The following is an 18,265-nucleotide window of genomic DNA, read 5'->3' as shown; positions in this document are numbered from 1 at the left end:
AAAAAGTTTGGAAAGTGATTTCCCGAAAACTACTTTCCGGAAAACAAACACAGCTAAAGGGAAAACACTTTCCTGAAAACCAAGTCAAATTTTTCTTTGACTAAAATTGATCGGAAAGTGTTTTCCGTTGGCCAACTTTTCTAATGACAAACAAACACATGAAAGTTTGGAAAATGGTTTTCCAGAAACTACTTTTCGAGAAACAAACATGCCTTAAAAAACAAGTCTTCATTTTAAGGATATAATTCAAAAACTCAAAATTTTAGTGCCAAGGAATAAATTTCTCAAAGCTAGCCATATACCCAGCTGCTCAATTTTCAAATTCGAAAAAAAAAAGAAAAAGAGCAAGCCTTTTTGGACCACTGATCCTTGAAAGTTTGTTTTCTCAAAGCGAGGTATTGCTAAATTTCAGCTCGAGCTTAATTAGCAACTTTCTCAAAAGTTAACCATGTATCCAGTACTCGTGCCTGGATAATAATTTCGATATTTAAATTCAAAAAATAAGAAAGAGAGGAAATCTTTTCTGACCACTATCCTTCGGTTTTAGTTTCATCAATGCTATATGCAGTTAAATTCCAGCTCAAGATCCATTAGCAAACGGTTCAGGAATGATTAGAAAAATGCATTAATAGCCTTGAAAAATGTCCAAAGTGTTTTTCACCGAAATATATATAAAAATTATTTTTTATAAAATTATTTTTAACATTAACATAATAAAATATTAAAAAAATATCTTTAAAAAAAAAAATTGTAACCTATCTTTATTTAAACCGCGATACCAAATACCAAAAGGAGCCGTTGATTTAATAAAAGATTTGATACGTGCCATGAAATCAGCCCCTAACTTTTACATATCCATTTTCTTAACGTTGATTATTATTATGGATCACCTAACAATGAGAAAATAAATGTACATCTAGCAATGATCCACTTAACGTCTGCTTAACAATTCCAATGCTGATGTATCTCCAATTTCGGAACATCTAAATATATAAACAATGGTATCGCAGGACTGGAATGTTATATAATCATTGTAAATTTATATAATTATTAATTTTATAGTTTGTGAAATTAATTAAGATATGCATAAGCTAATATTTATATTAATTTTTTTGTTTTAAAATAGTTTTGGAATTATAATATTAAAAAAATATAATTTAATATATTTTTTTTAAAAAAAAATAATCCAACTACGCATAGAATGACTATGCTCAGCACTTCCATGATGGTGGGAAACCATGCCTTTCCCTTTTTGTTCTGGGTTATTCCTCTTAATTATTGGCAACCACTGTACTAACCCTGTCAATGGCACCCAATTTGCAAGTGCATCTCAACTCCCAAGCTACTTTAATATTATCTCTATAAGATATTCGAGACGCATAATTGCCCTTTGGCATCCATAGACAAAAATATAAAACTGCCACTGCACGCGAAAAAAAATTATTTAAATTTGATTCGCCTCTTGACCCTAGAACCCCTCTGAGCAAATTGTAGATGCTGTTTTCGTGTGCCAATATTTTGTGATTAGGAGCGTTGCTCGATAAGTAAAAGACTCCGATAAAAAGAAAAAAAAAAAAAAGAAGAAGAAAAAAGACACTGGACTTGAATCACGAGGCAGTGTACATAGGCCGTGCCTGCAGGTATGTGATTGTCAGATTATGTTGATGACTGGCTAGCATTTCAATACACATGCTGAGCTTTCTTTCTCCTTGGTGTGAAGCAAAAGCATCATGGATCTGCTCTAACTTTCTTTAAATGGAAATACTGTTCATTTGAATATAAAATTTCTTACATAGCTTTTTTTGTCTCCTAAAGCAAGTCACGTCATGCGCAAGTGGGTGTCTTATTACTTATTATACTAGGAAATCAACCAGTGAAGAACAAGAGAAATGTGTTCCGCTAGCAAGGGCCACCTATTTGTACTCTGATTGGGACACTTCATCATACTAATGGCCAATAAGGTTAGTGGTGAGATCTTCAGATTTGTATCAAGATAAATTAAATTTGCAGCTAAGAGATTTTGATTCGTGCAAAATGGACCGCGTTCGCTTATTAGTCAAAACATATGTAGTGCATCGAATTTAGCTTCGATAAGTTCTGGTTTCTTCCTTTTGGAATCAATATAGCTAGCTTGTTTATTGGATTAACTATAATTATTTGGTTAATGTTGTTTCACTACATGGTCAAGAAAGATGTAGATTCTTTGTGCTAATTATAATGATATATTACTTGAAATATTTTTAAGTTATATGAGATAAATGGTCTGCACAAAAAAACGATGTCTAGGCAGTCATAACTTCAGTCAACTTAAAAAAAATTAAAAAGCTTAACACCCACTAACTTAATGTAAAGTAATAAATTTTTTTTAAAAATCATTTAAAGAAAAGTAAACGTCAAAGAAAAAAACTCATACCAACTCGGGTTAACTTGACTAACCCGCCACAAATAATATGAGATTGGGATAAAAAATTAAATTAAAAAAAAAACATGAAAAAAAAAGCAAAGTTAAATCAATAAAAAAACACTAGAAAAAACCCGAGTCACCACACGTTAACTTGACTAACTTGCACTGGGGATAACAACATGTAAAAAAAAGCAAAAAAAAATCATAAAGCTCAGTGGATAATTTAATGCCAAATTATGAAATTAAAAAAAATAATTTTATAAAAAACATAGTCAGTCCGAGTCAACTCAACTAATCCACCACTCGTGATATGAAATTGAGATAACTCTATAAAAAAAAAAGCAAAACAAATCACGAAGTTCAAGGTCGATAACCCAATGTCGAATTATGAAATTTTAAAAAATTAATTTGTAAAAAAAACATAAAAAGATTGAACTTAAACTGAAATAATATTCAAAATTAGCAACTCGAATCATAAAACCATGATTACTCTATAGAAGACAAACACGAAAAACAAAACAAAGCAAATTTCCCAATCATAAGAAATTAAAAAATAAAACAAATATTAATCAGAATAACGAAGACCAAATCTAATATAAAAACTAGATGAAAGGAAATAATTATGGAATAAATTAAGAAAATTATATAAAAAAATAGCAATTAAGAGAATAAAGATCAAAATTGGATACAAAAACTAAATGAAAAAAATTATGAGGGTTAGAATTGAAAAAAAAATCGAGAAAAATGATAAAAAAATAGTAATTAAAAAAACAAAGACCAAATTGATTACAAAAATTAAATGAAATAAAACTCGCAGGGATGAAATAGTGAAAAAATAAATTTAAAAAAACATTAAAATCAACACATAGCAATATAAATAAAATAAAATATTCAAGGATGAAATTGTAAAAAAAATTAATTTAAAAAAACATAAAAATAAAAATAAATAGCAATCAAATTATTAAAGATCAAAATTGAAATAAATAGAAATAAGAGGACATTATTGAATTTGAAAAGGCAACCCGAACCTTTAGGGCAAGAGAAAGAGGAAAATGAGGAGGAGAAAAAAGTTCACCATTGTGTTTTTGAGCACACGCACCTCCCTATCAATTTCATCGCCACTGGATGCATCAAAAGACACAAACAGGTGGTTGTTTCGAGTGGCGCGGGCGGCATCCATGCTGGTATGTGTAACGCATGTATAAGGAAATTTTTCTTTTTAATAATATTAATATTTGTCAAGTTACAGAATTGTCTATAATTAAAACTGATAATAATAAAAAAAATATGCTAAAAATACTAAAATTCCCTTTAAGGCAACAACCTTAGCTTTTTAATTTGAATGATAAATCCATAATTTTATTGTAAAAATAAAAAGACAACAAAGCCCCTCCGCAAAAGCTCAATATTTTTTTTTGTTTTTAAGAGTAATTAAATCATTACTATTTTGAAAAAAAAAATGAAAAAACCTTATTTTTCCTTTATTTTCAAGGTAATTAAATCTTTTTTATATTAAAAAGAAAAGAAAAGAAAAGACTATTTTAACCTCAATCAATTTGGTGATGCAAATTGAACCCGGGTGAAATGACCATTTTGGACCTCAATTTGCACCTCAATTTTCACATCTGTGGTTGGCACTGTGGATGAAAAAAACATCACTGCGCTGTATTAATTCACAACACAATCTGTCTTACTCTGCAATGAATCACTCAGCATCCTTAGTTTTTTTGGTATGATGTGTGTGTGTTTTTTACAGATTATTAAGCATTTATGGATTTTTATGATTTAATAATAAAATTATCTTCAAGTCATAAATCAAATCATGAAAAAAATAAGATATGCAATGATAATTATACATATTATTAATTTTTTTCATGAGTGCATAACATTGCAATATTTAATAATTTTCATATATCTTTTCTTGCAAAGATAATAATTTGATATTACGTTGAAAAATAAAAAGAGAATCTCGTTTTTAGAAAGATATTTGAAGTTTTCAACTCCATCACAAATGCAGTTTAATATATCAAAACTAGACATTTGCCTGCGCTTTGTAGCGGGATAATGACACATTGATTGTGCTAAGTGTGTTTTCAGAAATTAACACCATGTCGTTTATTGCTTTAAATAAAAATTTCCCTCCCCTAGCCTTCTAACCCATTAAAAAAATATAAGATCAATTTTTTTAAAAAAAGGGTATTGTTTTACCTGGTTTAATTCTTCGAAATTTAACTTATTTGAATTTGAATTTGGTTAATTCCGTATTTAAGATTTCATATATTACAAATTTTAAAAATCAACATAGCTTCACTATGTTTGTGTAAAACTGTTTTAGGTTTTTTTAATCATTTTTTAAGCTAATATTTTTTTATTTCATCATTTCAATATTTATTTAATTAAAAATTGTGCTCCATCTCTTTTTCATGCTTTCTATGACATTGGTTTTATTATTATTTTTTATTTAATTAGGCTACCCCGATTCTTTTTAAAATAAGTTTTATTATTCAATTAAATAGATTTTTTTTTACTGAAAATAAACAGGTACTCACTTCATTTTGTTTTGTTCATTTTGCTTTTCCAGGATGTTACTCCAGAGACCCATATGATTTCTTCCTATGTCATCGTCCAAAATTTTACAGTCAAGTTTGAACCACTTCAACAAGATTTTTTTTGTGATGGACGATGTCCATAGTGGAGTGATAGTAAATTGCTAACGATCTTCTTCTTCTTTTTTATTTTTTTGGGTATAATATTAGTAATTTATGTGTTTTTGTTAATTGCTGCTAAATATATTTCTTTTACAGTTTGTCTATTATCGTTGCATGCAGTTTTAATTAAATTATCATACAATCAAATTTTATTTGAACTAGTCAAGTTAATTATTCAAGGATTAGGTTTTCTTGCTTCTTTATAAATATTGTTGTTATCAAACCATCTCTTTTACGTGTTAATTTTTTTTAACTAGTTTGCAGCGCACTGCGAATCACCAATCTAGTGACCCTTAAATTTAGTTACATGTGCTAATCAATTAAAGTACAACTTGAAGATTTTTTTTTTGCTAGATAGCTAAGATAATAAAATTGCCGATAGAATACCCAACAGCTACATGCAACTAATAATGCATTTTAGTTAGTCTTTGATGCACACGTAACGGAAAACCAACCTACACGCACTCAGAGACAACAGCGTGCAGGAAAAAAAAAATATATATATATATATATATATATTACACTTCCTAGCCTCGATGACCTTTGGTGGTCGAAATAATTGGGCAAGGAAGCGCCCAGTTTAGACCACTTTCCTCCGTTTTAGCAGCATTCAAACACTAATACCATTCAGCCAAAACACCCAGAAGAGGGAACTGAATAATTAGGAACCCTTTAGTTTAATCTAAGTTGAGCATTTATTATTCGAGCAATATAAGTTGGAAACTGACAAATTAACAAGGCATCACGCATTCTAAGTGATAGAAAAAAAAAGGAGATATGATGAAGCCCAAAAAAACCCGCCTAAAATTGCCTTTACAGCCCACCGACGCCACCAAACAAAGCTTCAAACTCCAACAACCGTCACGTGCCGTTATAAAAAAAAGCGAACATTCTCGTCTTTTCACTGTTAAAATCCAGGGATTTTATCATCATTTCAAGTTCGTCTCTATTCAGTTCACGGAGGGGTGCTGGTCTACGGTCTCCCGAGTTGCGAGAGCCTATGTCAAATATATAGCTTGTTTTGTAGTTTAGTTGTTATTATTTTTTAAATAATTTTATATATTAAAATATATATTAATAATATTTTTTTATTTTTTTAAAATTATTTTTAATATCAGTACATCAAAATAATTTTAAAATATAAAAAAAATTAATTTAAAATAATTTTTTTAAAAACATATATTTTTAAAACGTAAAAACAAATACGATTTAGATATAAACACAAATTATTGTTTAGTATTGTTATATTGAATTTACTTTTTTGTTATTGGGTAGAAGAAAAGAAGCCTCACAAGGGCAGGGTGCTTTGATCTATTTCAATAACTTATTGGTCATTAAAAAAAATGTTAATGGTATGCTAGTTTTTTTTCGTATTTTTTTCTAAAGTAGACCTTCAAGATAAACAAGATTTTGAGATGTTGATCAAAAGTTTTTTTAGCTTTTCATTGGCTTTTACCCTGACAAAAAAAAAATTACTGGGCAGTTGATCAAGACTTTTTATTATTATTATTATCGTGTGCAGTTAAAATACATTATTGACGCTAGAAGAAAAAAAAAGATGGTTTGCATGATTTTGTATTTTCATACATTTTTTTTTTTTAATTATCAAGGTTACGGTGGGTGGGTGCTTTGATTTTTTTCACTTTGACTTTTTAATTTTTCTTTTAAAATAGTTGTTGGAGTATGGTCATTGTGCTTCAATGGGTAAATAACATCAGAGTCTTGTGAGTGGCACATATAATGCTATTTGGGTGGTGCATACAATGCTACCTGGTTGCCAAACATGATATTCTACGGTGTTTTTTAAAGCGTTATCATGTCTTTTTTTTTCATGGTATAGCGCGTGACAATATAAGATGGTTGGATCGTTGTTGATGATCGTTTCCTTTTCTTTTTCCTTCCCCTACTAGATAAAGTGCATGATTGTCCTTTTTGTTATTACTTTTCAATTTCAGTCCTCATTATTTTAATTTTTTATCTGGTCTTTATTCATTTTATAAAAGTTTTGTTTGTTTTCAATTTAGTTCTTTATGATTTCTCATATTGTTTTTTCATTTCGGTCCTTTTTTTATTTTTAATTTGACTTTTTGTTAAATTTTTATTGGCTTTCAATTTTATCATTCAATCAAAGTTCATTGTTTTTGTTTTTTCTATTTCAGTCCCCTTTCTTTTGATTTCTTATTTTGTTTTTATTCTTTTTATAAAAAGTTTTATTTGTTTTCAATTACATTTTTTCATGTGTTTTTTTTTATTTGAGCCATATTCTTTTGGTTTTTAATTTATTTTCTTTGTATTTTTGTTAAAGTTTTATTGGTTTTCAATTTCATCACCCAATCAAAGTTTATGTTTTTTTTTTTGGTTATTTGACCCTCATTCATTTGATTTTTTCCCTCTTGTTAAAGTTATTTTTCAATTCGATTTAACCTTCCAAGTAAAAATCTTTGTTTTCCCTGTAATTATTAATTTTTTTACCCTCGTTATTTTAATTGATTTTTTTTTCTCTGATCCTTTTATGGAATTGTTTTTTTTTAATGGTTTTATATTTTGATATTTAATTTGTCGGGGATTCAACTTCACATTTATTTTATTTTTTAGCGCTTTCAATCTAATGACTCGGTCACTAGTTTGAAAAGTTGATTTAGTTCAATATCTTCTTTTTGCTCATTTTCTTTTATGATCTTATTATTCCACATTTTTTTTTAAAAAAAATGGTTTTTTGACTATCTTCAATGTTCATCATTGTTTAATATATTTTTAGGATTGAGTTTATTCAATTAGTTTCATCTATGTTTTTATTTTTATTATCTTTTATTTATCTAAATTAAAAATTTCAGTAAAAATAATCAAATAAATAAGTCATTTTGTGTGATTAAATATTTTAATCTGTATGTATCTCTTAATTTTTTAATTTTTATTTCAGTTATTGTTAATAATTTTTTCTCTTGTTTGTTTACATAAATTATTAATTTATTTAATTAGATGTTTGAATAAATTTTAAGATTTATAATTTGATTTTTTTTAGATAAAAAAATACATTAAAATTACTTACATATCCAATATTTTATTTAAAAAAAAAATTACAACCCTTAACGACACTCGGGTTAGGTAGCTAGATGCAATATAAATAAGCCTCCAAAACTTGTTGGCCTCAGTAAAGACATTTGTTTTCCAACTTTATATCGTTATACTAAATAGCGTGGTTGATAATTTGTAATGATTGTTTTTTAAATAATTTTTTGGGTTAAAATATATTTTAATAATATAGTTTTTTTAAAAAAAATTATTTTTAACATTAGCATATCAAAATAATTTAAAAAATATAAATGATATTAATTTTTTTTTTAAAATAAAAACTTTTAAATTTTTAAAAAATATAATTTAAACTGTGTTTTCCCAAATACTATCTAAACCCGCAGGCCGCAGCTTCAAATATCGCTAACGTACGCTATTGCGATGTGCGCATTCCCTGCCTTAAAAACTTACGTGTGAGCCCATTACAAAAGGTGCGCACTCACCCTCGCTGCGCCGGTTAGCTTCTTCCCTATATTATTTAACATTTTCCAATTTCCCACCGATTCTTCTCACTTGCTTAAAATACAAAGACTCTCGAAACCCTCCTCCTTATTTCTCTCACTCCACCACCCCCACCGCCCTTACCCCTCAATCCGAAGCGGTTGTTTGTCTCTTCAAACCACTAAAATTCTAATCTCTTTAAGCAGCTTCATTCCTTCACCAATAGGTAAACAGTTTCGGAAAAAATTCTCGATCTCTGTTTGTTTTTTCTGGATCGCTTATCTTGAAGGCAGGTAAACGCAGTGCCGAGATAACGGTGGCTTGTGGTTTTGAAAATTTTTTAGTGGATTCATAAAACCACACAGAAATCATGCGTTTTTTGTTTACTTTCCTGAATCTCATGGACTTGCAGGGATTGTACGGCTTCTCCACTTCTTCTTCTTCTTCGTTGTTCACCCTTTGCGACGTCACCTGAATCGAGTATTTTCTTAGTTGCTTGTTATCTTTCTGAATCAAAGCTTGAGTTGTTGGTTTGGTTTGAATTGTGTGAGGTCCCTGAAAGAAAGAAAAAATGCCTCATCGGACCACGTACTTCTTCCCCAGGCAATTTCCGGACAGGTCCGGATTCAATGCTTCATCGTCTTCAAAACAAGCATTAGATCACGGGAATACAAAAGTCACTAAAGATGCTTTTAACTTCGAAAATGATCCCCGAAAGCCTTCATCGAAAGATCTGTACTCCACAGTTGGCAAAAATACATCCGAAACAACTGCTACTCCGACCACAATAACGACACCAATATCCGATCTCTTCACGAGCAGTGACGACGAAAAGTACCATCCCAGGACAAAACAATTTGGCGAGGACGACAAGTATATACAAAAGAAAAAACACCTTGCCGCTTTTTTCGACTGGTTGTCCGAGAAAAAAGTTGAGAAATCTACTAGTCACGTGAAGTTGCAAAGATTATCGACTGAGGAGGATTGTCAACTGTTAGTTACACCGGAGCCGGAACCAGAGCCTGTTCTTCCAGCTCCGGGGATAATTAAAGAGAGGGATGTTGACCGGAATTTTGACCGGCAAGTGTCGTTGCCAAGATTATCGAGTGGGAGTAGTTACGCTGGTAGCTTGTTCTCGGGGATTACCACACTTGATGGAAACTTTACTACCGATATCAAGTTTGACACGTCGACGACGGTGCATGTGCCGACTATGAAGCAGGAAGTGGTGCAGGAGGTGACTGAGGGAAAGGAGGATCAGGAGAATAAGAATGAAAACTTGATGCTAAAGACTAAGGAGAGTTATTATTTGCAGCTTAGTTTGGCTAAGAGACTGAGTGCTCAAGCTGGTATTGCTAGTGAGCTTTTGCTTCTGCAGGAAGGCGTACCTGAAGCCCCCGATGCACGAACCGTTTCGTATCGTCTCTGGGTACAGTACAATCCATCCCATAATTTTTTTCTTACGATTTTTTTTTTTCCTGTCATGACGAATGCATATGATAGTGTTAATTTGTCGTTCCAGGTGAGTGGATGCTTGTCGTATAGTGACAAAATAACGGATGGATTCTATAACATTTTGGGAATGAATCCATATCTATGGGTGATGTGCAATGAGGATGAGGAAGGAAGTAGGATGCCAACATTAATGTCGCTCAAAGAAATTGAACCAAGTGAGACATCAATGGAGGTGGTTCTTGTTGATAGACGTGGTGACTCGCGTCTTAAAGAGTTGGAGGATAAAGCTCAAGAACTGTATTGTGCTTCGGAGAGCACGTTGGTGTTGGTGGAGCAACTGGGCAAACTTGTTGCTATTTACATGGGGTAAGGTGTCTATCATGATAGGATTACTCTTTGTTATCTAATTGAATGTTCACTTATCAGGCTTGTGTCCCCCCCCCCCTCTTTTTTGTGGGATTAAATGTTTAGGGGAAGTTTCCTCTGGGAGCAAGGAGATCTCCACAAGCGATGGAAACTGGCTAGCAGGAGGTTGAGGGACTTCCATAAGTGTATTGTGCTCCCTATTGGTAGCCTATCCATGGGACTCTGCAGACATCGCGCCATTCTTTTCAAGGTAAAAAATACATGGTACTTTTCTTAATTAAAAAAAAAAAATCGGTATTGGTTTCTGTCACTAGTTCCTTCGTCCATCAAAAGAACACTAATAGTCCACTGATTTATAAACCTTCAACGAGTTGGTGCTACAGAGAAGATACTTGATTGAACTGAAGGATATTTGTTGGTGGATACTTAGCCTTCATGGTAATCTAATTGGATAGGATATCTATGTGTACATGCGTGGTGGTATCTACACCCTACTTTGGAAATTTCAGATTGGGGGAGGGAGGGTTGCAGTGGACTCTATACATATATAATTCATAAGGTCCTGTCAGGGAATTTTCTACATGGGAAATTTGAGATCAACTACTGCATGATTTAGGAAATACTCATCTGATTTTTTATTTTTTTTTAGTTCAAGAGCACAGGTTCATAGCGATTTTTTATCAGAGCCCCTAGCTAATCCTCCTCAAAGGATGCTAGCTCTGGAATTCAGTAATATTAAATGCCAATGGCTGGTGATTATACTATAATTGTTATCATATTTAAACTTTCACGAAATTCTATTGGATATATGTGTTACATGGAGGAATTATTTGGTTTTTGCAAGAAGGTTCTCTTGATATGTAGGCTTGTAATCCATCACATTTTCTTAGGATTAGGGATGAAGGCTTTGGTGTCTTTGTTGTTTCATTTCTCTTTTGTATGGATTGATGTGACTGCCAGTTGAGTGGGTACACATGTTTTTCATTAGGTATTAGGATGGAAAAATCTGGCAGTTCGCTTTTTTGTGTTTTGTTCTTTAATTTTCCTTCTCAATTTGTACCGTCTTACGACCAATTTGAAGAAACTTTTTTTTTTGGAAGATCACATTTAGTTCATAGATATGGTGCCAGGATTCACTTTTCTTAATAGAAGGAAGTTTTTAAAGCACACCTGACTGTCTGAACAGGGGCATGGTATCACATGAGAGTGCAACTGATTTAGAAGAATCAAGTGTCACCCACAATTATATAAAGCAATCCATTAAGAGTGCTCTTTCCCCTGATCACTAAGTGAGGTATTTGTAGCTTGTTGCAGTAAATGACTATTTGTTTGAAATCTTTAATTCATGTGGGTCCTACTATGATGTCAAGCCTATCTGATTGTTCCGCGTAACATTTTGTGCTTGCAGTTAATATTTGTAGCACTTACTGAAGGATATAAGCTTAATCTTTGAAAACTAATTTCATTGCCGGTGGATCATGTCTGTTTCTGAGCATCATTGAGTAAAGCACACCATGGGCAGCTATCTTTCCATTGTATCGTTGTAGACAGGGTCCTTATGCTGATGTCTTGTTAAATCCAATTAAAGTTGAAAATAAATATACCAAGATCACGGTGAAGCAGATAGGAAAATTACATTTTCAGCAACTTACTATTTGTAGAAGTACCCAAAACCGATTTTAAATCTGTGGGCGCATGATCATTATACTATAAAAAGGTGAGTTTCTCCATGCATTAGTAACCTGTGGTGATATATTTTGGCATGTGCAGAAATTGGCAGACTATATAGGTTTGCCGTGTCGGATCGCTCGGGGTTGCAAGTACTGTGTAGCTGATCACCGGTCTTCTTGTCTTGTCAAAATCCAGGATGACAGGCAGTTGTCAAGGTATGATACTTTTAATTCTACCTTACATTATCACGTGAGATAAAATGAAACAAGAAAAAGTAAAACAAGTTGAGGAAAGCTCTAGCCAGTCTTCTAGATTTCTTTATTTGCTGAAGAATGTTTGTAATTTTTGCAAGATGATTTAACATTTAGTTATGTCACTTCAATTTTGAACCCCGAGTATATACTTAGCCATATGTTCTTTTCTTCATGGTGTCCAAGCAATTTTGTCTATGCAGCAATAATGGTTTTCGAGATGTTAAGTATCATTTTTTGTTCATTTATTTGTTATTTATTTTGGTTTATACATTGACTAGTATCCATATGAACTTTTGGCCGCCATTGCATCTATTTGACCATTGCCAATCTATGTGTGTTCCCAGTTCATGATTTTCCCTAAATATGGGTAACTGTTTAGATCACCAGAAAACTGTTCCATAATCCAATTAGATGGAATTATGAATGTCTTTGAACTTGTCTCCTTTACATATGGTAGTCTACCATTTTCATGTTTTGCTAATACAGAGGAGTGCATTTTCTTAACAGGGAATATGTAGTTGATCTAGTTGGGCAGCCAGGAAATCTCCATGGTCCAGATTCCACAATAAATGGAGGATTCCTTTCTTCAGTGCCTTCACCTTTTCAAATCCCACATATAAAAGAATCCCAACAACCTTACATTGATGATGCACCTTATGAGATTCAAGACTGTAAGCAGTTGTGTGCATTTCCTGAAAATCCTCTATGTTCAGGTATGCCTCACAGAGTTAACTTTTACATGCATCATGCGTCAAAGGGGTGGGAGTAACTTTAGGAATTAGGGTAACCAACGATGACATAGCTACCACTTAAGTTTTTTTTGGTTGTGTAACATATAACATATTGGTTCTTTGCACTTCTGTTTTGTTTGGCATTTGCATTGCAAGTGTTTGCAATAGCAAGCATTCTTGATTTCCATGGATAGCTGACAACTCTAAATTTCTGTTATTTTCTTTCCCACCTTATTAAGCAACAAGGTTTCCTACATTGGTATCTATTCCTATTTAATGCAAACCTTTTTCTTGTTTTACAATTTTATTTAATGGGGAGCAATCTCTCGCAGGCAATAAGGAAGTAGAGGAACACACAGTGGTTGATGGTTGGCTTGAATATCTGAAACCGTCCACTTATGTACCAGTGGATCAAGTTTGCCTTGGAAAAGAATCGTCCCTGATGCCTTTGGATTTGATAAGGAATGCTGAAGCTCCTGACGCAGCTGGGCGATCTGTACATGAATGTTCTGGACTTGAAGAAGAACAAGTTATTACACAACAAACTTTCAAGATAGAGAAAGTTGTATCTGGAGGTCCAGTCATAAACAGTGTTGTCAAGCAAACCAAAATAAACCTATCCAGTCAGTCGGATAAGAAGGAAATTGAGAGCATAATCGGCAATCAAGCCAGACTTCCTTCTGTGACCATCCCAAGATATTTGAATCTTGAACCTTCACTTGCCATAGATTGGCTTGAGATCTCATGGGAAGAGTTACATATCAAAGAGCGTGTTGGAGCTGGTAAATCTTTTGCTTCTCATTATCTCTAGAAGCCTAGGATTGATGTTCTTGAAGTATTCGATCATTATTCTTCTCCTAGAAGCAATTAAATGAAGTGCTGTGCTCTCATTTTATCCTTGCAGGCTCATTTGGTACGGTGCATCGTGCTGAATGGCACGGATCTGTGAGTATATTCCTCTTAGATACGTGTTCATTGATTTTTCCATGATTAGTCATTTGAAGTTGATTCTGCTGCACGCCTGCACAGCTCCTCTGGTCTTCGACGTCATACGAATGTTTGGTTGTGCTATTCTTTATTGATTTCAGAAAGTAAATCCCTTTGTGTCAATACAGGATGTTGCTGTCAAGGTTCTAATTGTTCAAGATTTTCATGATGATCAGTTGAGGGAGTTCTTAAGAGAGGTGTGTAAATGCACCCTATCTATTTCATCTTTATTATTTGCTGATGTGCAGATTTTGTGTCATCTCTCCATGCATGCTTCTAAGTTTCCCTCCCCCCTAGTCCCAATCTTTTCAAAATGCTACTTTATTCTCCTCTTAATTTTTTTGTTTCTTTTGTTCTGCTCGTGATTTATCTATATGCTCTAGTCACCATTGTGTTGGAATTTTAACAGTTAGCTAAACAAGCAAATGAGAACTCTTGATTTCACACCCATGTACTTCCATGGAAGCAAATGAGAACTCTTGATTTCTCACCCATGTACTTCCATGGTTTTGGTCACTCTCTTCCGTATATGCTGTCTTTTAGTGCTACACCTGTCCATGCAAATGTATGGAATCCAACAACCATGGGCTGTACCTTGCATGAGTATTGGTTAATGTTATTGGTCTTTTGAATAGCTGATTGTCTTGAATACAAATTGCTGTCAGTGTATTATAGGTTGCACCTTATCATCTCTTTGATTTTTACTGGTTGAGTGAAAAATCTAAGCATGTCACAGGGTATTCCTCTATATATTGTTAGGTTTTAAGGCTTTCTTCTTCAAAGATTACCAGCTTTGGGTGTGTTATTTCTGCGGCGAATAACACTGCTACAGATCAAGTTATAATTAATGTTTTTTCAGGTTGCAATAATGAAACGTGTTCGTCATCCAAATGTAGTTCTCTTCATGGGTGCCGTTACAAAGCGCCCTCATCTATCGATTGTGACAGAATATCTGCCAAGGTATCATCCAATTTTTAGCACAGTAACCGGTTGATGTTCATCTTTCACTAACAAGAAATATCATGCTAACCAGAGTTTCTGAACAGGGGCAGTCTATACCGCCTCATACACCGACCTGCTGCAGGCGAAGTACTGGATCAAAGGAGGCGTTTACGTATGGCACTTGATGTGGTGTGTGATAGTGTTGTTCATAGTGCTTTTGATTTCTGATGTTTTTAGCAAAACTTGATGTTCTTTTTTGGGAGCAGGCCAAGGGGATCAATTATCTTCACTGTCTTGATCCTCCAGTTGTTCACTGGGACCTTAAATCTCCAAATTTGTTGGTTGATAAAAACTGGACAGTAAAGGTAAATGATCAAATATTCACATGAATGGTATTCAACTTTCAGGCAGCTTGCTGCATATTTTTAACCTCAATTGTTAATTTCATGTTCAGGTGTGTGATTTTGGGTTGTCCAGATTCAAAGCTAACTCTTTCATATCATCAAAATCAGTGGCTGGAACAGTAATTCTCTCTCTTAATATTATCTGCTTTAAGTTATCCGTGTTCATTTGCATCGTGAAAATTCCCTTGTTGTGTTTGTTATTTAATTGAATTCTTCAGACAGTTGTTTCTCCAAGAGATTAGACTAATATAATTGTAGGCATGAGAATTTGTTGAAGCTGTTGTACAGAATTTTGTCGACTTCCAGACTCCTATGGTGTTGAGAGCTACAGCATTCTTGTTCATTATCATCAGACCTTTTTCGTTTTGCTTTTTTCTTTTCTGATTAGGCTTTTGAATATCACTCTTCTCTAATCTAGAAAATCAGATAATTTCCAGTTAATATCATGCAGGTTGAAAATTTACTTCGCAGTGCTTCAATCAGGCATGTAACTCTCTTGCTTTTATTTTCAGCCCGAGTGGATGGCTCCAGAATTCCTTCGTGGAGAGCCTTCCAACGAGAAGTCTGATGTTTACAGTTTTGGAGTCATCCTATGGGAGCTTATGACTATGCAACAACCTTGGAGCGGACTTTGCCCTGCCCAGGTGAAACATAAAACTGACACCCGCAGCTCGTCAGATTGTTAGACACTCCCACTCTTTTTTTTATGATTAAGGCGACATGGTGGAACCTTTCAGGTGGTTGGAGCTGTAGCCTTTCAGAATAGAAGGCTTTCTATTCCCCAGAACACACCGCCAGTATTGGCTTCTCTCATGGAATCTTGCTGGGCGGAGTAAGTACTCTTGGGTTCCATAGTTGTTTATAGTACTTGTGTGCTCCACAGTTAAGAGCCGGGGTATTTTCAAGATGGAATATGCTTTCCCTGCTAAGATTTTTTAAATTAAGAACAACACTCCAGCACATTTTCATTATTGAAGACTGTTCATTCCATCATATTGAAAGCATTTAGGCTTCTGCATGCAATTTGCGTTACAATTAAAGTGCCTACAAGATATGGGTGCTTCTTGATCATTATGCTCTGTTCGTAACCAGTCAAGAATTGATCGCTTATTCCATTTTGTCAGAACACCAGATTCAATTGCACTTGCCTGAGATGTGCAGGACTTCTACTGTTCTGATATACTTCTCTGGACAATCATAGCTGTCTTGTGTCTAATACCATGATCCAGCTGCTGTCTCTAAGAGTCCTATCCATCCCAAACTATATAAGTTGCTGTTTTGTTTCAAGACGAGCTAAAAAAATTACAACTGTTGGTTATATTTGTTCTGTTTATGATGCCTTTTGATTTTCTGTTGGCAGTGATCCAGCTCAGCGCCCATCTTTTGGTAAGATAGTGGAGACATTGAAGAAGCTGTTAAAGTCTCCACTGCAGCCAAGGCAGATCAGTGGGCAAAAGAGTTCTCCCTTCAAAGATACTTAATATACTCTCACTGTAAAATACTTTGAGCATCCAGCTGGCTTCGGAGATTTAGCTGATAGAAATAGAGTCCTGAACCCCTATAGTTATGGTGAACTAACAGTACCTTTTTGGTTCCAGGCAACATTAGATGTGTTGCTTATCTAACCCATTTGGAATGCGTTAAACTTCGAAACCTGCAGCTCAAAATACAGGCCGAGAAGTTCCCTCTGCATTTGTATAGGTTTCTATGGGTAGCCCTTTTCATTTAAGTTAATTTGCATCTCAAATCCGAGATGTTTAAGATTTCGGGAGATATTTTGGCATGTATTTTCTTCTGTAAGCTGTAATCAGGGAATCTCTCCATGTTCATACAGCAGCGTGATGTAATAATTCGATTGAACTCCTTCCAGTATATTTAAGCATCAATGCAAGGGATCTACAGATGCAATCATTTTCTTTTAACTCCTTGTGCATGGCACATAGTTCCTTGTATTTTTTCATAAATCATGGCCAATCGAATAAAAATCTCCCTTGCTCTAACGTGATTCTGATTTGTTTTTTAGCTGGGGACTGGAGGGAGTTGGTGCTCATTATATTACACATAGCGAACTTTGTGATCTTATTCTTTTTAATCGCACATCGAAGGGTATGAATGTGCTCTCTCTGTTGCAAAAAAATAAAAATCAAGGGTTAAGCTCTAACTCGAGTTTTCCGTTTTGTCAAGTTGAAGCTGCTGACAGTAAATACTCGACAGTATCATTCGATCATTTTACATGACTCCATTATTGCCTTAGTTTTTCATATTAGGATTCTTTAGTGATTGTTTGGATTAGTTTGGAGATTGGTGCTAATTTCTCAATGCTCCCCTTAATTATTTTCTCTTGCGAGCATTTTTCACAAAGCATGTGTTCGTCCATGTAACGTGATATTTCATGACCCAAGATTGTATTTTTTTCGAAAGTTCAGTCATGCTAAAAAAGGGTGTTGATTAATGGAGTTGGGTTAGGTTTGAGATTATAATTGTATTTAATATAATTTTTGTTATTTAACAAATTATAAACTTGATTTATTTTAAAAAAATTACATGAGCGGGTTGGATTTAATGGTTAGGCTAAATTTTTATAGATATTACAGATATAAATGAGCTAATTTTATATTGCTAATTTTTATGGATTGGGTTTAATTAGAACAAGGATTTGATATCAATAAATTAACCCAAAAACTTGTTATAAGATGTAACAAAATAATTTATACCAACTGAATCAATTAACATATAAAAAAATTAATTAAGATGTGATAAATAATGGGTTTATAGGATATATAAGTTGAGTAGGGTTAATTGAATTTCAAAATTCTAAATTGTCATCTGT

The 18,265-nt window shown here is 33.4% G+C and overlaps 1 protein-coding gene across 4 annotated transcripts; it reads left to right on the top strand.

The window, feature by feature from the left end:
- The first annotated feature begins 8,550 nt into the window (after nt 1-8,550).
- LOC118031451 (serine/threonine-protein kinase CTR1) lies at nt 8,551-17,357 on the top strand. Of its 4 annotated transcripts, none has more exons than XM_035035893.2 (16): nt 8,553-8,851; nt 9,038-10,054; nt 10,148-10,446; nt 10,552-10,696; nt 12,217-12,332; nt 12,879-13,084; nt 13,435-13,884; nt 14,007-14,047; nt 14,218-14,286; nt 14,949-15,049; nt 15,136-15,220; nt 15,298-15,396; nt 15,486-15,554; nt 15,948-16,079; nt 16,173-16,267; nt 16,796-17,357. In XM_035035893.2, exons 2-16 carry the CDS (start codon nt 9,197-9,199, stop codon nt 16,914-16,916), a joined length of 2,886 nt encoding a protein of 961 aa, XP_034891784.1. In that variant the 5' UTR covers nt 8,553-8,851; nt 9,038-9,196; the 3' UTR covers nt 16,917-17,357. The 4 variants fall into 4 exon arrangements, with proteins under 4 accessions (XP_073268893.1, XP_034891784.1, XP_073268892.1 ...); XM_073412791.1 differs by having other exon boundaries at nt 8,553-8,914; XM_035035892.2 differs by having other exon boundaries at nt 8,553-8,918.
- Nucleotides 17,358-18,265: the final 908 nt, after the last annotated feature.

This window comes from Populus alba, chromosome 11, assembly GCF_005239225.2.
Source record: "Populus alba chromosome 11, ASM523922v2, whole genome shotgun sequence".
NCBI classification, from domain to species: domain Eukaryota; kingdom Viridiplantae; phylum Streptophyta; class Magnoliopsida; order Malpighiales; family Salicaceae; genus Populus; species Populus alba.
This window is presented reverse-complemented; position numbering and strand designations above follow the sequence as displayed.